At 43.4% G+C, this 21,664-nt stretch overlaps 1 protein-coding gene across 1 annotated transcript in view; it reads left to right on the forward strand.

Annotated features, from left to right (window-relative positions):
- Positions 1 to 21,664, forward strand: part of LOC145394538 (RAD52 motif-containing protein 1-like) — a 48,903-nt gene that overhangs the window by 5,476 nt on the left and 21,763 nt on the right. The window contains exons 2-5 of the mRNA XM_080268373.1: positions 1,459 to 1,551; positions 6,494 to 6,585; positions 7,611 to 7,827; positions 14,255 to 14,424. Coding sequence (XP_080124499.1) covers positions 1,459 to 1,551; positions 6,494 to 6,585; positions 7,611 to 7,827; positions 14,255 to 14,424 — 572 coding nt within the window. The remainder of the gene's footprint in view (positions 1 to 1,458; positions 1,552 to 6,493; positions 6,586 to 7,610; positions 7,828 to 14,254; positions 14,425 to 21,664) is intronic.

Genomic DNA, 21,664 nt, shown 5'->3' on the forward strand with positions numbered 1-21,664 from the left:
TGCCTAACCTAAACTTGTCTAACAAACCTAACCTAACTAAACTAAGGAGATCAAACCTAACCAGATAGTATTATAATCTCTTAACAAAACTAACCTGTTAGCTTAAACAAGGGGTGTGGGTGTCCAAAACTACTAAAATACCAACACTGTTCTCTCCTCACCAGTGCAGTTTTCATCCTTTCTTTCATTCCATCCTTTATTTCCATCCTGCCTTCTCTCCCTCCCTACCATCCTTTAGCTGCTGCTTCATTCTTTCGTTACTTCCTTCATTATTTTTCTTTTCATTTCCTTTTTTCTCTTTCCTTGTACAGTAAGCCCCCGCGTTTGGCGATCCAATTAGTCTGGCGAAACTACCGCCAAATGCGAATTTCGCCAAACGCGAGTTCTTTTTACCATATAAATTGCCTATAAAGTGCCTCAATCAGTCTTTGGTCATTGCCAAAGTCCCCCTTTTGACCCCTAAAACACCATCTTTCGAGCTGAAATAAAATCTTTTGCCTTCACATATTAATACACATGTAGAAAACAGACCAATAAACAATAAATAAAGCTAATAAGACATGATATAAAGGTTGTAACTAACCGTAAATAGAGTGAAGATAGGCTTGCTTGGCTGGGGACGTCTGAGTGGCAGTGGGGGCAGCTTAGTTGCTACCACCACTTTCCTCATCACTCTCCCCCTCCTCCCCCATAACCCCCTTAGCAACCATTTGTCTCTCTTGATCATCCACTTCATCGAATCCAGAAAAGTCAGCATCCAGCTTAAAGAGGGCAGCGAAGCTTGGCTGGGGAGGTTGGGATGGCTGGGGAGGTTGCGGCTGTTCTTGTGGCTGCTTTTGGGGCTGTTCTTGTGGCACATCGAGTGGGGGGGGGACCGCCAGGGGACCGCCAAGTTTGAATTCAAATCGCCAAGTGCGCATTCGGTGGTCCGTGGCCACCCTACCGCCAAAAGTGAGTTTCGCCAAGTTGAAATTCGCCAAACGCGGGGGCTTACTGTATTTTTTTTTCTTTCTTTTCTATTTCCTTTTTTCTTTTTTTTTATTTCCTTTCTTTGCCCCTCTGCTTATTGCACATGTTTTCCATGGTCTCCTCCTCCACCTCACATCACTCTTACATCAGTGTCTCATTCCCTGTCCTCTCCACATGGCCAGATCATTGTGGAGCATTTCTCTGAACACTCGGTCACTTGTACAGCAGGATCACAACACTCAAGCACTTCCTTATTTGTCTGTCTGTCCATGTTACTCCACACACACCTCTTTATTAACTCCTTGCCACTACACTTGGCCATCAGCTGAACTGGAGGAGGTTAGAGATCTTTGGCAGGTGAAAATTATTTTTTGTTTTTAATATAATTTTTCTTTCCTTTGGTCATCTATATATATATATATATATAAAATAAAGTGGAGTAGGTACACCCAATGCCTAACCACCCTCTGTCATACTGTACATTACCAGGATATTGAAGTGATTCCTGTCAGATGTCCTCCCGATGATCATGAAGTACGACTGCCCAGCTTCAAATGGACTGGCACCCAGGAACACCTGGAGGTAATGCACAGACAGGGAAATAGCCTAAGTCTCTTCCCAGTGTTTAACAGATACTGTATATATAGTAGAAAGTCAAACCAGCTGACATCCATCTATCTGTCTGTCTATCAATAGCCAGATGCTTTAATTCTGTGTGGGGTGGCCATAAACAAATCACCTCCATGTCGCCCTGTTCTCTGCCATTTCACCTCCCTGCTAACTTACAGCCCCCTTCCTCATATACCTCTGCACATTTATAACCAGACATTGGAACCACCCAGTCCTATTAATGCCACCAAGTGAAGATATCCCTCTCCAGCACCACAGCAGGTGTATTAGCTAATCAGTAAACAAGTGATGCTCTTTGAAATGCTTTTTATTTCTCACTTCCATCAGTTGTATGAAATCATTTATATTTTATTCTTTGAATCACATGATTCACCATCCACTCACTCGATGTAGTGCTGCTCAGGTGGCTGTCCTTTCCTTCCTTCCATCTTTCCTTCCTCTTACATTGTTCTTTCCTTGATTCCTCTTCTATCTGTCTATGGATGACTCTACACTGAGTGACAAGCCAAATGGTTTCCTGTACACCAGGAAACCATTTGCTACACTGGGTGTTAACCATATAACCAGACTATGGCGCCTGGTGGTTTAGTGGGTAATTAAGGCACTCTAACCGGATTGAGCCTGTGTCGATTCATATCCAAGGGATGGTTGGGGTTTATTGCTCATGTAATGCCATGCAGGGATGAGTGAGACTGGTCACTCACATCTTAAATGTCAGGACTGTCTTGCCTAGCCTCGGGCATCTACGCTCCTCATGGGGCAACACTGGGTTAGATGATGATGATAGAGGACGTGTTTTGTGCTGGAAGGTTAAATAAAGAAGGGTTAGGTATAGCCTTCATTAACCCCAAAATAGTACAGTAATGCCTTGTTAATCAGAACATCCATTTTCCTAAAACCTTCACATCCCAAAATATTTTTCCATGTAATATGGGGGTGTCAGTAGTCCTCACACAATCAGTACATATATGAAAAGTTTATATATATGGACAGGTATAGCATCAGATGATATATTTCAAGGGACTTCATTGCATTTAAAGTTCATGATACTGTAAGGCAGTTTTTACTTGACTTTGTCATAGTTACCATATGATTCCACCTTCCAAAATACTCCTGTTTCTGTAAAGCCTCAGGAGCCAAGCATTTTGAATGTGAGAAATTGTATCATCATCATCATCATCCAGACCTCCTTTCCCAGCCAAGGGCAGGGTGAGGAGTAGCAATGTCCAGACAGCCCAAATTTGCCCAATCTAATGGGCCATGCTTCCATTCACCCACCATTCAAGCCCCTAGAATCCTGGCTCCATCAGATACACCAAAAACATTCGCCACGCTCTGTAGCTTCACATAATTGGATCTGATTGAGTCAATCTGGACACTGCCTTATTAAAAAGGGGTGCCAAAATCCCTGATCATGCACTTCTCAAAACATTCATCTAGCCAGCTCGATCTCTTGTCAGTTTCCTAACTTCACCAACTTCCAAATCTCTCTTCCTCACACACTCGTCCACCATCTTTCTCCACCTTCTCCTTGGCCTACCTCGCCTCCTTCCTCCTTCAAATTCACCTAATAAACTTTTTTCACCATATCACTTCTCTCCACATGACCATACCATTCTAGTACACTTTCTTCAATTCTGGTGTCCACCAACTTCCGCACTCCACACCTTTCACGAATCACATTGTTTCGTATCCTACCCACTCTCAGTACTCCACATACATTCCTCAGCAGTCCCATCTCCACTGCTTTTACTCATGACTTCATTTTCATGCCACACCATAGTCTCACATCCATATGTTAAAGTTGGCACTAACACTCCCACATGTAAGCCTCGTGCAGCTGCAGCACTCAAACCTCTGTTTCTTATCAAGGCTTTCATTGCACCAGCTACCTTTCTTCCTTGTGTCACTCTGCTTTCAACTTCTTTTGCACATTTTCCTCTCTATCACTGTACCCAGGTATTTGAACTCTCTCACCAATTCCGGTCTCTCTCCATTCACTGTAACATCACACTGAGAGTCACCTCTCTCAATAACCATCACTTTACTCTTTTCTACATTTACTCTCAAGGCACAACACTCACAGACATCAACAAAACTCTGCACTAGCCTACCAAGTTCTTGTCTGGTACTTGCAAGCAGTACTGTATCATCAGCATACAGCAAATATGAGATATTCCATCCATCACCATTCATTACCAACGCCATCCCTCTCTCCATTACTCATGTTTTTACTTCTCTCATTACCCCATTCATATAATTATATTGTATATTGAACAATCATGGGGACAGGGTCCACCTGGCCAGACTGAGATGTTGGCATCATCCACCCTCTTAAGCTACCAGAAGAGGCTGGATGACTCCATCACTGATGCCTGTCCAGGATGTAACACAGCACCCCATACTGTTAAGCACATTATGGAAGACTGCATTGCACACAATCACCTGCGCCAACAACACAACATACACTCTTTGAGAGCTGTATGGGAAAGCCCGGTCTTGGCCATGGCCTTCCTGAGGGACTCGGGGCTGTTCAGCCAGACTGCCTAGGGAACAACTACTACTACCACTACCATGGGGACATCACACAACCTTGTCGCACGCCCACACCAATCGTGAACCATTCACTTAGATGCCCATTAACCTTTACACATGCTTCGCCACTATCATAAAAACTCATGACAGCACCTAGCAGCATACCATCTACACCATACATGCGGAAAACTTTCCACAATACCTCTCTGTCCATTTTGTCATATGCTTTTTCCAGATCCATGAATGCCATAAACACCTTATGGTCCTTCTCACAATCCTTCTCTGCCATCTGTCTCACTGCAAATACTTGATCCACACATCCTTTGCCACTCCTAAAGCCACCCTATTCATCACTCTATAGGACTTCTGATATCTCTTACTTTCTTTATAATAATTCTTCCATATACCTTCCCTACCACACTCAGTAAACTTATGCCACAATAATTCTTGCACTCACTTCGCTCACCTTTATTTTTGTACAAGGGTACAATCACAGCCTTTTTCCACTCTGCAGGTGCAGTTTCACTCATCCATGCCTTCTTACATATCTCCAACAAGCACTTCATTCCATTCTCTCCACTACACTTAAGCATCTCTGCATACACCTCATCAACCCCAGCCGCTTTCCCATTTTTCAGCCGCTTCACAGCACTCTTCACCTGTGCGAGTGTCACGTCTCCTAGCACTGCATTCCTTCTCTGCACACCCCCAAAACCAATCATGTTTACAGCTGCTCTGCTCTCTCTATTCCCATTCATCAGGCTTTCAAAATATTCTTTCTGTCTGATCCTTACTTCATCTCCATGGGTTAATAATCTACCACCTGCATCCTTCACACCATCCCATTTCTTTCTGCTTTCACTTCTACATTTCTGCATCTCTCTCCAGAATAACTTCCTATTTTCAGAGTAGTTTGCATTCATTTTTCTTCCCAGATCATCATTTGTCTCCTTTTTCCTCTTCACTAGTCTATGTGCTTCTTGCTCTTAATATACAGTACTCAGTTCTCATTTCAACTGAATCCCTATCCTGTAACAACTTTAGCCATTTCTTCCTCTTTTCCTCCACCACTCTCTTAACCTCCTCATCCCACCATGCCGTACCTTTCCTCTTTGTTGTTACTCTTGCCACACCGCACACCACTTTAGCATTCCTAACTAAGCAATCCCTATATGCATTCCACAGGCTGTCCAGATCCATTTCATTCCACTTCACTGATTCTAACTCCTCCTCAACATTGATCCTATAATCATCTGCCATTTCTTTGATCCTCAGCTTCTCAATTTTCAGCCTTTCTCCCTGACTGCTCCTTTCTCTCCTGATCCACCTCACTCCTCTCAGCTTGATCTTACCACAATCATATGATCTGACAGACCTCCACATCGTCCTGTCACGACCCTCATATTAGCAACCATTCCCATCATCGACCTCTCTACGAGCACATAATCAATCAGGCTTCTTTCAACACGATCCCCGTTTCCTCAGTACCCTGTATATTTATGTGCATCTTTGTGTTTGAAATACGAGTTACAAATGCACAACCTCCTCTCAAGGCACAAATCCTTTAGTTGCTTCCCATTATCATTTTCTCCTGGTACTCCATAACAACCCATTATGTCATCCTCAGGACCAGTGCCAACTCGTCCATTCATATCCCCCATTATGATCACCTTGTAGCTCCTGGGCATTTCTCCCATTACTTCATCCAGCTCATCGCAAAATCTGTCTTTCTCTCACACCTGTCCTCACACGGTGCATATGCTACAATCACTGCCACTTTCACCTTCTCAAACTTGAACTTGACATACATACACCTCGAGCTGACATATTTGTAGTCTCTTATTCCACTCTGCCACACCTCATTCATCAACAAAACTACTCCTTCCTTACATCTTCCTCACCCTTTCATTCCTGGTCTTACACATTTCACACCCTCCCACTCCTCCACTTCTCACCCTTTCACGTTCATTTCACACAATGCCATCATGGCATATATTGAACACATTCACCACTTCCATCCTCTTGCTCTCCTCAGTCACACCTCTCACATTCCACATGGCCATGCGAGTCTGCCCATTTGGTTGGGGCCCTGGGCAGGTATTGGGCCCTCCGAGGCTCTCTGAAACGACTCCCATGAATAAGTGATTTTGGACAGGGGAATCTGGGGAACACTTAACCCTGCCAGAAACCCTGGTTATATGGTTACCACCCAGCGTAGTACTGTAAATTGTTTCCTGGGTTCAGGAAACCATTTGGCTTGTCACTCAGTGTAGAGCTCATATGGCATCACTCTACATTGAGTGAGTGGATGGTGGGTGCCCCCAACTACTGTTGTATTGTATATATTTATTTGTTTCAGATGGAGATTGAAAAGAAGTTGTCACATTATGGTCCCATATATCGGATATCAGTGTTTAGATCCAGCTGCCAGAAACCATTCATGGGAGATGAGTACGTATTATTAGTTGTTGTTTTTGTGGCCCTAGACTCCAAATGTAACTTTCAATTCTTGTAGTAGGATTTAAAGATGAATACAGGGAGTTTATCTTGATTTATTATCTTCAGAGCAAAATCTTAAGTTGAGCAGTGTATGTATTACAGAGACTGAATACACTAAGTAAGTCTAGTTGGACCCCTCTTCTTGTTCACTCTCTCCACTACCTGTCGGTTCTTTGGCCTGTCTCCTTCTGCCCTCTGCTTCCTAAATTCTGGTGTAGCAGGGGTCATGTCACGTATGTTACACTGTTATTGGAATGTTCTAGAAACCTGTGTGTGGGTATGTGTGTATGTCTGTGTATGGTCACGAGGTGCTGTCGTGTGCCTATCAAGCATTAGAGTGTGTAAACATGTTTAGCATTGCTTGATTCTCGCAGACACAATACCTTCTCATCATCTGACTTGCTGCTTCAATCTGTCTCTCTGTCTATCTATTTATCTATTAATCTATTATGATTTGTAATTATAATATGGAGTCCTGACATTATTAGTTGTGTTTGTGGCCCTAGACTCATATGGATGTGCACCCAGTGCACTGCAGGCTGAAGCTGCCTTTCTCCAGCTTTCCACCACTGCCATTGTCATCGTCATATCATTATAAAAGCCCCAGCGTGCTTGCATGCATTGGCTTTGGTCACCTAATGGTGACGCCTCGCTGCTCAGTCTCTAGCAGCCTCCTTATTGAGCCACTTGTCCCTAAGAATGAAATAGAAGCACAGTACTATAATGAGGATGTACTGTGCTGGACTGAAGGGTTAAACCCTGTGTCTTTGAACTGTCTTTGTGTCAGTACAACTCTTATTCTATTCCTAGTAATGTCATATGATTTTAAACAGGGGAGAGTTGGTGATTTTTTTTTTTTTTTAATGTGTCCGTCTCTAGGCATAGGCTTTGAACCCTATATTCTGCCCCCTCCCCCCTTTTTTTCCCTGTCCTTAGGTGGGAAAAGAGGTCAGTATGGTATTTATTTACTTTTTCAGTGAGGACACATGGTTTGCATATGTAAGTTTCTACTCGGCCCAGGACTACCAAAAAGCAGTCAGCGATGGTGTGATATCGCTGGGAGGCAGCCAAGTCTTCATTAAGAGGAAGAGGAGAAACAGGTTGAGTGACTGTGTCCAACTTCCACTGAACAAGGCACAGGATTTGATGTCACATTTTTTTGGTTTTAATTGCTGGACATCGGAAGTCATACATGTGAGTGTGTAATGCCACTAGGGAAGTAGGCTGGGCATCTGCCCATAAATGTGCCTTGTTTCTTACCAAGATATACAAAGCATAGGAGTTGATGATACATTATTTTGAATTCAGTTGCTGGATGTCAAAGGTTCTATATGTGAGTGTGTACTGTAATGCCACCAAGGAACATAGGCTGGTCATCTACCCTCAAATATAGCCCCTTCTTCCACTTAACAAGGCACTGATTTAATGATTCATTGTTTTAGGGTTGATTGCTGGATGTCAGAGATTGTATGTATGTGTATACATATATATATATATATATATATATATATATATATATTTTTATCATTTTTGTTTTCTTTTTTGAAGGCTTCAACATGCTTGCATGTGTTGGCCTTGGTCACCTAATGGTGGTTCTCCACGCTGCACGATCTATTGCAGCCTCCCTGTTCAGTCCCTTAACCATGAGGTCACACTTAATGACCTCATCCCACGTCTTTCTTGGTCTAACCCTCGTAACCCCACCCCCAATATTAACACTTCTCACCTTCTGCACCCAATTATCATCCCCCATCCTCTCCACATGCCCAAACCATCTCAATGTACCTCTCCTTATCACAACACCAATACACTCCAGTCTCAACCTACCTCTCAACTTTTCCATTGTAAACCCAGCCCCCCCAGGCCTTGGACACAGGGACGCACTGCACATCCACTTAATCATTGTCATTTCTGTATGTCTGAGCCAGTGAATATCCTCCTCCTTTGCTGCCCAGGTATCACTACCATACAGTATTACACTCCTAACGCATCTATCTATCTATTGCCAGATGCCTCAATCCCGTAAGGGGTGGCCACAAACAAATCGCCTCCACATCACCCTGTCCCCCACCATTTCACTGCCCTGCTCCCAGCTCACACCCCCCTCTCTCATATACCTCTCCACTTCATCCCTTCATTTCATCCTTGGCCTTCCCCTCCATCTCTCCACCTCCACCACACTCACATACACTCTACTCATCAGTCTCTCACTCTCCATTCACTCCACATGGCCAAACCACCTCAGTGTGTTTCTCCTAATGCTTCCTATCACATCCACATCCACACCACAACGCTCCTTCACATCTTCATTTATCAGCCTGTCTCCCCATGTGACTCCACAGTCTCCTCTCAAATAACTCATTTCCACTGCTCTCACTCTTGACTTGTGTCTCTCCAACAACGTCCAAGCTTCACTTCCATACGTCAGAGTTGGTATCACAATACTGTCATGTAATAACTTTTTCACTTCCATGCTCACTTCCTTGTTTCTTATCACTGTCTTCAAGGAACCAGCAACCTTTCTTCCTTGTTATACCCTTTCAAGCACTTCACCCTCCAAACTTCCATCCTTACTCATCACACTACCCAAGTACTTAAACATACTCACATTTTCCATTTCCAACCTCACTGTACATTCACTGACTTCACCTCTCTCAAAGACCATCACTTTACTCTTCCCTACATTCACCTTTAGATTCCGTTTCTTACACACTCTCCCAAACTCATACACCAAGCCTTGCAGCTCCCCTTTGTCTTCACTCAACAACACAGTATCATCTGCAAACAACAGTACAAAGAGTTTCCAAACACTACCCTCTCACACCAGGGCCACTTCAACATCCACTGCCCTACCTTGTACCTATTTTATTACCCCATCCATGTACAGATTGAACAACCATGGAGACATGACACATCCCTGTTTCAACCTGACCTTAAAAGAGAAAAATTCACTCTGTTCACCATCCACATGCACTGCAGCCTTAGAACCATCATACATACTCTTCACAGCATTCAACAACTTCCCATCTACTCCATATATTCTTAATACTTTCCACAATTCTTGTCTCTCCACCCTGTCATATGCTTTCTCGAAATCCATGAAAGCCGCATACAACTTCTTTCCCTTCTCTAGAAACTTTTCCACTAAAGATCTAAGAATGAATATCTGATCTACACAACCTCTTCCCTTCCTAAAGCCTCCCTGTTCTTCTCCAACTAATTATGAATATTTGATCTACACAACCTCTTCCCTTCCTAAAGCCTCCCTGTTCTCCAACTAATTCCCCTGATATTTCTCTAACTCTGTCAATAAGTATCCTACCATACATTTTTCCTATTATACTGAAAAGACAAATGCCCCTTTGATTACCACACACTTCTTATTCCCCTTTTCCTTTGTACAAGGAAATAATTATACCTGACTTCCAATCCTCCAGGACTCTACCTTCCTCCTAGGCCAATCTGCACATCTTCCACATCCATTCTACTACTATCTCTCCCCCATGCTTCAGCATTTCACCCCACACTCCATCAATTCCTGAGGCTTTCCCCAGTTTGACTCTCTTCAGTGCTTCCATAACTTCTATCCTACTGATTTCTTCCTGTCTTCTCACCTCTTTCCTTCTCCCAGCCACTTATACTCACATTACATCCATCCTCTATGTTAACAGTTCTTTAAAGTGTTCTCTCCATCTGCTCACTTTTTCTCCCTTCTCCACTAGTAATCTGCCATTTTTATCTTTCACTCCCCTGATAACTTCACTTCCACCTTGTCTTACACTCTTCACCTCTTTCCAGAATATTTGCTTACTGTCCCTCCACTTTACACTCAGATTCCTTCCAAATTCCTCATCCACTCTCTTCTTACTCTCTCTTACTAATCTTTTCACCTCTCTCTTCCTTTTTACATATAACTGTCTCTTCCGCCTCTCAACTTCTTCCACGCCCCTATTTCTCATCCATTCATTGTGTGCTGTCTTCTTTTGTGTCACAGCCTGTCTCACCTCTTCATTCCACCACGCTGTTCCTTGCACCCCCCTCCGGCTTCTCTTCACCCCACACACCACATCACATGCTGCACATATTTTTCTTCATTGAATATCCTGCACACACCTTCCATGTCCCCCATCTGCTCCAATTCATATTTCCCCAATCGTTCATCCACTTCTGTCTTATACCTCTTTCTCATCCTCTTGCAACCTTTCCACTCTCCTTGCAACTACTCCTTACCCCCATCCTTCCCTTCTTCTATTTCTCCATCTTACTTGGAACTTGATTCTGGCCACCACCAAGTAGTGGTCAGAAAGTCCACTCCCCAAACCTCTATATGCTCTTGCATCCATTACACATCTTTGCATCCTTTCATCTACATACACTTAATTAATCATTGCCTTCCTTTCATTCAGTTCACCAACCACCCTTCTCATCACTCGCCATGTATACCTGTGGATCATTTTGTGCCTGAAGAAGGAATTGGCTATCACCAACCCCCTCCCAGCACAAATATTCACTAACACACTGCCATTCTCATCTATCCCAACAGGCACACCCCACTCACCAACTATTCCATCCACCTTCACATTCCCTACTTTACCATTCATATCACCAATCAAAAACACCCTCTCATTCCTTCCAAACTTTTCCATGCACACTTCCACATTTGTCAAGAACTCTTCTCTCACTCTGGTTGCACGATTTTGCGTTAGCACATACACGCACACAATCGCCTACATTTGTATTCCAACTTCCAATCTTACCCACACAATTCATGACCCAACTGATCCATACTCTTTTATGTTCTTCTTCCATCTTTTACTCACAGCAATACACACTCCTTTTTTTGCCCTCTCATTCTCACCTACTCCTGCACATATACCCCATCCATACTCCCATTCTCTCACACTCTCTCCTCCCCATTTATTTTCAGTTACTCCTCATACATCCACTTTCGCACCCTCAAGCACATGGATAATCTCTCTCTCTTTCACCTCATCATTCACACCCCTTACATTCCATGGGGAAGGCAGTGGGTCAATCGGTAGGGAGGTGGCCTGCAGTCCTACCGGACCCAAGTTCAAATCCCGACTGGGGCAGGGAACAGTTTGAGGATTTGAATTTCATAAAAATCAGACTTTACTGATCTACCTGACGACCCGCCGACCTGTCGTAAAAATACCCCCGCTAATACCAATACACCAGTCCTGTACGAGACAGCCCTAGCATGTATTCAGTATGGATGGTGGTTGTTAGTGCTGAAGTGGTGACATGTAGAGGTGTATGTATGTAGGAGGACTACTGGGCCTTGAGAGCAGGCTGTAAAGCCAATGCCCAGAGTCGGACAAAAAAAAAAAAAAAAAAAAAAAAAATCGCGATCCGTACCATGTCCATTGTCCGGTCCTTGGTCGTCATCTTTTGGTCAGTCCTTGTCCAAGGCTTCTTTTTCGTCTTTTTAGTTAACTGTTTTCTGGAGAGGGGCACTAACCCTCCGCCAACCCTTTTAGTCACCTCGTACGACAAGCAGGGATACTGGGGGAGTATTCTTGAAAAAAAAAACATCCCCAGTGGGTATACAAAGACCTCTTACCACGTAGGGAGAGTCCTCTCATTGTCAGGAGAGGCAACAGCTCCCTGAACTGCTTCCAACCACTTCTCACCCTAGCCACAGAGCTAGCTCTATCCCCACCTCCAGCACACAGCATTTCCCCCAAATAACAAGACTCACATACACAAGAGACTTACCAGCAAGTTCAATCCTTTCACGCCTGACAATCTCCGCCTGCTCTCCTCGACACGCCGTACACATAAGATCAGCATTATCTCACAGTCTGCCTCTGATACCACTACATCTCTTGTGCACCCATTTATCACAAACATTACACAAGATGGAATTACTTCCCACACCCTTATGGCACACTGCACATGGCCACTCTCCCTCATCTTTGACAATAACGCCACCAACCCATATCATCGCTTTTGTTTTATCTGCATTTACCATTAAGCCCTTGCACCCCATACCATCTCTCCACTTCTTAAGTCTTTCCTCCACCTCCTTTTCGTTCTTTGCAATCAACACTAAATCATCAGCATACTGCATCTCCCATGGGAGTCCAATTCTGAAGTCACGTGAGAGGGCTCCAAGTACCATGATAAACAACATGGGACTCAAAACTGACTCCTGATGCACACCAACGTTCACTGAAAACTCGTCACTCAAATCTGCATTCACTCTCACCTGGGTGTGAGCACCCACAGGCTTACATGGCCATAACCACCCTTACCAGCCACTCCTCCAAGCCAAGCTTTCTCATTGTCCACTTCACCACCTCTCTAGGGACTCTGTCAAAGGCCTTTTCAAAATCAACAAAAACAAAATACGGATCCCTTTTCTTCCCAATATATTTTTCCTGAAGCTGTCAGACAATGAATATGGCATCAGTGGTCCTCCTGCCTGGCATAAACCCAAACTGCATCTCATCAATATTCACTCTTTCTCTAATCATACCTTCTAGAACTCTCTCCATTACCTTCATTATCTGGTCTAAAAGCTTTATACCTCTATAATTTCCTCTTTCCAGGGCATCACCCTTCCCTTTGTACACATTTACAATTACACTCTTCAACCAATCATCTGGGACAACACACTCATATATAATCATATCAGGTCAGTGACTAACCTCACCCCTATATCTCCTGAGGCCTTCAACATTTCGGCAGTCAACCCTGACACACCTGCTACCTTCCCCACCTGCATCCTGCCTATTGCCTCGCTCACAGTAGCAGTGTCAATCAAAGGCCAAGGTCCAAACACTGGATCTACTGGCTCCAAACCTTCCCTGTCCCAGTCAAACAACTCATTCAACAATCAGCTATAATGCTCTCTCCATGCATGTTTAATATCCTCACTGTTCACCACTACCCTTCCTTCATCATTCTTCACACACTGCTCACCTATAATATCCCGATTATCCCTCTTCATCTGATTTGCCACTTTAAATATCATATTTTTCCATTCCCCATGATTTAGGTTATGTATATATATACATATATATATATATATATATATATATATATATATATATATATATAAAATCATCAGCATCATCCTTTTTTAAGCTGGCAGATTGACTCCAATGACAGATATATTAAAGCATTTATGTGTGGAAGATTATACTTATTGGGTGGAGTCAGGATTCCAGGGATTTGAATGAGTGTTTAGTCCATTTCACTGAGCATGCTGTTGACAGTTCTCATTCTGTTGCATTTTCTCTCCTCATTTTTCTCGACCCTACCTTCTTCCATCCTTATATGGGTAAAAGAGGCTAGGATGATGATGGTGGTCCTTAGTTCCAGATGGAGAGGAACACAGATAAGGATAGTTGAGATGATGATGATGATGATGATTATTATTCCTGCAGATGAAGAGGGACACAGATGTAGATAGTCGGGATGATGATGATTATTATTATTCCTGCAGATTGAGAGGGACACAGATGTAGATAGTTGGGATGATGATGATGATGATGATGATTATTATTATTATTATTATTATTATTCCTGCAGATGTAGAGAGACACAGATGTAGATAGGATGATGATGATGATTATTATTATTATGCCTGCAGATGGAGAGGGACACAGACGTAGAGAGCACCAGCATCCTTCGTTTTGTGTGCTTGGTACGCATTCGTCTGCCAAAGGAGGGTCTTTTTAGTGATGGTGTTGGGGTTGGGGAAGCACCACTCAACACAGATTCACCTCTGTCACGAGGGTGTTCATTTGCCTGTGCTCAAAAGTAAGTGGAAATATGGGTTTATGTTATAATTTAGGAGGAGGCAGTGGCTCAGTCGGTAGTGAGATGGCCTGCAGTCCTACCGAACCCAGGTTCAAATTACCGCTGGGGCATGGAACAGTTTATAGATTTGACATTTCATTTAAAAAAAAAAAAAAAAAAAAACAGACTTTATTGATCTACCAGAAGACCCACTGACATGTAAAAATACCCCCACTAATACCAATACACCAGTCCTGTATGAGACAGCCCTAGCATGTATTCATTATGGATAGTGGGTGTTAGTGGTGATGTGGAGGTGTATGGTATGTAGGAGGACCACTGGGCCTTGGGAACAGGGTGTGAAGCCTATTCCCAGAGTTGGACACATAAAATATATATAGATACAGTAACCCTTCTAAGACCCGGACGACCAAGACCCGGTCACCCCAAGTTCCAGACATTTTGGGCTTGGGTCCATTAGTCCAAGTCTCTGATATTCTCTAAGATATTTGGACAAAAGGCCATTTGGATGAACGTTCGAAATGATCTGAGACACCAATAATGGCCAAAAAATGTCAAAATGAAAAAAAAAGATGCCATTATGTGTTCATCCCTACTCTTTAAACTTGCCATGCGGTGACGAACAGCTGTGTTTTAGTGCATAGTTCTGGCAGTGTCCGCTAGAGTGCCCCTGCATCCTCCCCACTTCCCATAAGTACCCTGTACACTGGTTTGGCCATGTGGAGAGGATGGGGAGTGAAAGACTGGCAAGGAGAATAATGTGAGTGAGGTGGAGAGGGGGAAGGGGAGAGGGAGATGGAGGCCAAGGATGAGATGAAGGGATGGAGTGGAGAGATACCGGTATATGAGAGAGAGTTGTATGAACTGGGAGCAGGGAAGTGAATGGCGGGTGGCAGGGCGACATGGAGGCGATTTGTTTGTGGCCATCTCTAATGGGAGTAAGGCATCTGGCAATAGATAGATAGATAGATAGACATTTCTCATTCTCTGGTTTCTTTTCATTTATTGTATGGTTTCTGTCCCTTATTTGTGTGAATCGAGTCTTGAATAGGTGCTGTGCATGTCTGGTAGGGAGTTATTTAGGTGGCATTCAAAGTTAGGTTTCGGTGGGGTCTCTAAGTACCTGTCCAGGAGCATTTTGCCCAAGTTAGGTTTGGGTGGGGTCTCTAAGTACCTGTCCAGGAGCATTTTGCCCAAGTCTGGGACGTTGCTTGGGCTGTATTACGTCGGATATTGGAGGGGTTACTGTGTGTATATATACACACACATATATATATACTGTATATATATTTATATACTGTATCTATCAATCTATTGCCAGATGCCATAATCCCATAAGGGTTGGCCATTTGACTTTGAGTTAGTTGTTTTACGGGGAGGGGCACTAACCCTTCACCAACCCACTTGTTGACACGTAGGCAGCACGTATGGTTTGGTTATATGGTTACCACCCAGCGTTGTAAATGGTTTCTTGGCTTACAGGAAACCATTTGGCTTATTACTCAATGTAAAGCCACCTGTAAAGGAAAGAAAAGCAATAAGAAGTGCTAGGAAAGATGGGAGAAATAGGAAGAGAGGACGGCAGGCACAGAAAAAGAATGATAAAGGCTAAGGAAGAAGTAGGTAGCACTACATCAAGTGAGTGGATGATGGTTGCCACCACCTACCACACACACACACACACACACACACACATACATATATATATATATATATATATATATATATATATATATATATATATATATATGTGTGTGTGTGTGTGTGGTAGGTGGTATACTGTATATATATATATATATATATATATATATATATATACACAGTATTTGTAAGGAGAGTGGAAAGGTTACAAGAGGATGAGAAAAAGGCAGAGTATAAGAGAGAAGTGGAGGAACGATTGGGCAAATATGAACTGGAGCAGATGGGGGACATGGAAGGTGTGTGCAGGATATTTACAGAAGAAATATGTTCAGCATGTGATGTGGTGTGTGGGAGGAAGAGAAGACGGAGGGGTGTGTGAAAGGAGCAGCATGGTGGAATGAAGAGGTGAGACAGACTTTGGCACAAAAGAAGAAAGCATACAATGAATGGATTAGACATAGGGGCGTGGAAGAAGTTGAGAGGCGGAAGAGAGAGTTATATGTAGAGAGAAAGAGAGAGGTGAAAAGATTAGTAAGAGAGAGTAAGAAGAGAGCAGATGAGGAATTTGGAAGGAACTTGAGTGTAAAGTGGAGGGACTGTAAGAAAATGTTCTGGAAGGAGGTAAAGAGAGTAAGACAGGGTGGAAGTGAAGTTATCAGGGGAGTGAAAGATAAAAATGGTAGATTACTAGTGGAGAAGGGAGAAAAAGTGAGCAGATGGAGAGAACACTAAGGAATTGTTGAACATACAGGATTGAAGTAATGCGAGTATAAGTGGCTGGGGAATGGCTGGGAGAAGGAGGGAGGTGAGAAGACAGGAAGAAATCAGTAGGATAGAAGTTGTGGAAGCAATGAAGAAAGTTAAATTGGGGAAAGCCCCAGGAATTGATGGAGTGTGTGGTGAAATGCTGAAGTATGGGGGAGAGATAGTAGTAGAATGGATGTGGAAAATGTGCAGATTGGCCTGGGATGCAGATTGGCCTGGGAGGAAGGTAGAGTCCCGGAGGATTGGAAGTCAGGTATAATTATTCCCTTGTACAAAGGAAAAGGGGAGAAAGAAGTGTGTGGTAATCATAGGGGCATCTGTCTTCTTAGTATAATAGGAAAAGTGTTTGATAGGATACTTATTGACAGAGTTAGAGAAAGAACAGAGGAGTTACTTGGAGAAGAACAGGGAGGCTTTAGGAAGGGAAGAGGTTGTGTAGATCAGATATTCATTTTTAGAGATTTAGTGGAAAAGTTTTTAGAGAAGGGAAAGAAGTTGTATGCGGCTTTCATGGACTTGGAGAAAGCATATGACAGGGTGGATAGACAAGGGTTGTGGAAAGTATTAAGAATATATGGAGTAGATGGGAAGTTGTTGAATGCTATGAAGAGTATGTATGATGGTGTGAAGGCTGCAGTGTGTGTGGATGATGGATTGAGTGAATTTTTCTCTTTGAAAGTTGGATTGAAACAGGGATGTGTCATGTCTCCATGGTTGTTCAATCTGTACATGGATGGGGTAATAAAAGAGGTACAAGGTAGGGTAGTGGATGTTGGAGTGGCCCTGGTGAAAGAGGGTAGTGTTTGGAAACTCCCTGTACTGTTGTTTGCAGATGATACTGTGTTGTTGAGCGAAGACGAAGGAGAGCTGCAAGGCTTGGTGGATGAGTTTGGGAGAGTGTGTAAGAAATGGAATCTAAAGGTAAATGTAGGGAAGAGTAAAGTGATGGTTTTTGAGAGAGGTGAAGTCAGTGAATGTACAGCGAGGTTGGACGGTGAGGAATTGGAAAATGTGAGTACGTTTAAGTACTTGGGTAGTGTGATGAGTAAGGATGGAGGTTTGGAGGGTGAAGTGCTTGAAAGAGTACAGCAGGGAAGAAAGGTTGCTGGTTCCTTGAAAGCAGTGATAAGAAGCAGGGAAGTGAGCATGGAAGTGAAAAAGTTACTACATGACAGTATTGCTATACCAACTCTAACGTATGGAAGTGAAGCTTGGACGTTGCTGGAAGGACACAAGTCAAGAGTGAGAGCAGTGGAAATGAGTTATTTAAGAGGAGCCTGTGGAGTCACATGGAGAGACAGGCTGACGAACGATGATATAAAGGAGCGTTGTGGTGTGGATGTGGATGTGATAGGAAGTGTTAGGAGGAATACGCTGAGGTGGTTTGGTCATGTGGAGAGGATGGAGGGTGAAAGACTGACGAGAAGAGTGTATGTGAGTGAGGTGGAGGGGGGAAGAGGGAGGGGGAGGCCGAGGATGAGATGGAGGGATGGGGTGGAGAAGTATATTAGAGAGGGGGGGTGTGAGTTGGGAGCAGGGCAGTGAAATGGCGGGGGACAGGGCGATGTGGAGGCAATATGTTTGTGGCCACCCCGAACAGGATTGAGGCATCTGGCAATAGATATATATATATATATATATATATATATATATATATACAGTAATCACCCCACTACACCCTCCGATATAACAGAGCCAAAGGCATGTCCGGAATGTGGTCCCGTCCGGATAGTGGGCCCCAGCCTCCTGGACTTGTACTTATGGACCCTAACTCAGAAAAACACCTATACATCTCCCTCTGGACATGCATAGCACCTATTTAAGACCCAAATCACACCAATAAGGGATGTAAAAGACTGAAATAAATACAAAAGAACCAGAGAATGAGGTTTTAGAGGTGAGTTTAAACGATATTGAACGTTCTAGGTACTTACAACAAGTTCCAGGCTCCTGGACTGGTTTGAACCACCAGTTTGCACTCCACAGTTAATCCTTTGCACTTTAAATTCTAATTTCTTAACACTGTAAATTCCTGTGTGTTCTAGTGGCGAGGTATTGCAGTTTATTCACTGTTTATTCACAAAAAATGAGCACGTGTGGCTTCCAATGTCCATTATCGAAGTTAGGGAGTAACTGTTGATGTCGGAGAAACAGAGTTGCCAGATCACAACGGCCACATTACCAATCTCCTCAACTTTCATTACCAAATTTAAATTTTCATTACCAAATTCATAAAGCTAGCAGTTATTCTTCATTAATTAGATATACAAGTGGAAAAACATGTAATCACTGTCCTTATAATTAACAGCATGTTGATTATTTTCACGCTATGTAGGGTAGCAGTTTAATCAGAGAGAGCAAACAATCCACCATCTCCATCCTGTGTATCCTCATACATGTGAAAAATCCGTTTGGTAATGCATTATTCTGATTCATTACCAAACAAATTTTTCATTACCAAATTGGTCCACATTTGGTAATGAAAAATAACAAATGGCAACCCTGACAGGGGAGGGGGGAGGAAGGAAGGGATGAAGAGGCCATGGTGTGAGCAGCTGTTTGGCGCTGCTCGGCAGTTTCAAATTACAGCTGGGAAAAAATTCAGATTTGGGGGGGATTTTTTTCTTTTTTTTGGCCATTTTTCGGTTCCGATGGTCCAGGCCCACAATGTCCGGTACGTGGGGATGTCCGGAAAGTGGGCGTCCAGAAAGTAGAGGGATTACTGTATATACAAGTGGAAATACATGTAATCACTCCCCTTATAACTAACAGCATGTTGATTATTATCACGCGATATAGGCTACCAAATTAATCAGAGAGAGCAAACAATCCACCATCTCCATCCTGTGTATCCTCATACATGTGAAAAATCCGTTTGGTATTGTATTATTCTGATTCATTACCTAATGAATTTTTCATTACCAAATTGGCCCACATTTGGTAATGAAAAATACCAAATGGCAACCCTGACAGGGGAGGGGGGAGGAAGGAAGGGGTGAAGGGGCCATGCTGTAACAGCTGTTTGGTGCCACGCGGCAATTTCGAATTACGTGTGGGAAAAAAGTCGGATTTTTTTCTAATTTTTTGTGATTTTTGGCCCATTTTGGGAATATTGGATCCCGGGACCAAAATATCCGGTAAGTGGGGATGTTCGGAAAGTATATATACTGTACAGTATATATGTATATATATATATATATATATATATATATATTTATGGTGGATAGACAAGGATTGTGGAAAGTGTTAAGAATATATGGAGTAGATGGGAAGTTGTTGAATGCTGTGAAGAGTATGTATGATGGTGCGAAGGCTGCAGTGCGTGTGGATGGTGAACTAAGTGAATTTTTCTCTTTGAAAGTTGGGTTGAAACAGGGATGTGTCATGTCTCCATGGTTGTTCAATCTGTACATGGATGGGGTAATAAAAGAGGTACAAGGTAAGGTAGTGGATGTTGGAGTGGCCCTGGTGAGAGAGGATAGTGTTTGGAAACACCCTGTACTGTTGTTTGCAGATGATACTGTGTTGTTGAGTGAAGACGAAGGGGAGCTGCAAGGCTTGGTGGATGAGTTTGGGAGAGTGTGTAAGAAATGGAATCTAAAGGTGAATGTAGGGAAGAGTAAAGTGATGGTCTTTGAGAGAGGTGAAGTCAGTGAATGTACAGCGAGGTTGGATGGTGAGGAATTGGAAAATGTGAGTACGTATAAGTACTTGGGTAGTGTGATGAGTAAGGATGGAGGTTTGGAGGGTGAAGTGCTTGAAAGGGTACAGCAGGGAAGAAAGGTTGCTGGTTCTTTGAAAGCAGTGATAAGAAACAGGGAAGTGAGCATGGAAGTGAAAAAGTTACTACATGACAGTATTGTGATACCAACTCTAACGTACGGAAGTGAAGCTTGGATATTGTCGGAAGGACACAAGTCAAGAGTGAGAGCAGTGGAAATGAGTTATTTAAGAGGAGCCTGTGGAGTCACGTGGAGAGACAGGCTGACGAATGAGGATATAAAGGAGCGTTGTGGTGTGGATGTGGATGTGATAGGAAGCATTATGAGGAACTCACTGAGGTGGTTTGGCCATGTGGAGAGGATGGAGGGTGAAAGACTGACGAAGAGAGTGTATGTGAGTGAGGTGGAGGGGGGAAGAGGGAGGGGGAGGCCGAGGATGAGATGGAGGGATGGGGTGGAGAGGTATATGAGAGAGGGGGGTGTGAGTTGGGAGCAGGGCAGTGAAATGGCGGGGGACAGGGCGACTTGGAGGCGATTTGTTTGTGGCCACCCCAAACGGGATTGAGGTGTCTGGCAATAGATAGATAGATAGATATATTTACTTAAAGTATATATCGTTTTCATCATCGTTTTTGTAGGCTCCATCATGCTTGCATGTGTCAGCCTTGGTCACCTAATGGCGGCTGTCCATGCAACACGGTTTATTGCAGCCTCCCTTTTCACTTCCTTAACCTTGAGTTCACACTTAATGACCTCGTCCCATGTCTTTCTCGGTCTACCCCTCATAACCCCACCCCCAATATTAATACTTCTCACCTTCTGCACCCAATTATCATCCCCCATCCTCTCCACATGCCCAAACCCATCTCAATCTACGTCTCCTCATCACAACACCAATATACTCCAGTCCCATCCTACCTCTCAACTCTTCCATCGTAAACCCAGCCCCCCCCAGACCTTGCACGCAGGGACGCACTGCACATCCACCTAATCATTGTCATTTCTGTACATCTGAGCCTGCGAATATCCTCCTCCTTTACTGCCCAGGTCTCACTACCATACAGCATTACACTCCTAACACATGCTGCATACAAAGACCCCTTAGCATGTAG

Source organism: Coenobita brevimanus, chromosome 27, assembly GCF_032717465.1.
Source record: "Coenobita brevimanus isolate Jiangsu-jjx chromosome 27, ASM3271746v2, whole genome shotgun sequence".
NCBI lineage: Eukaryota > Metazoa > Arthropoda > Malacostraca > Decapoda > Coenobitidae > Coenobita > Coenobita brevimanus.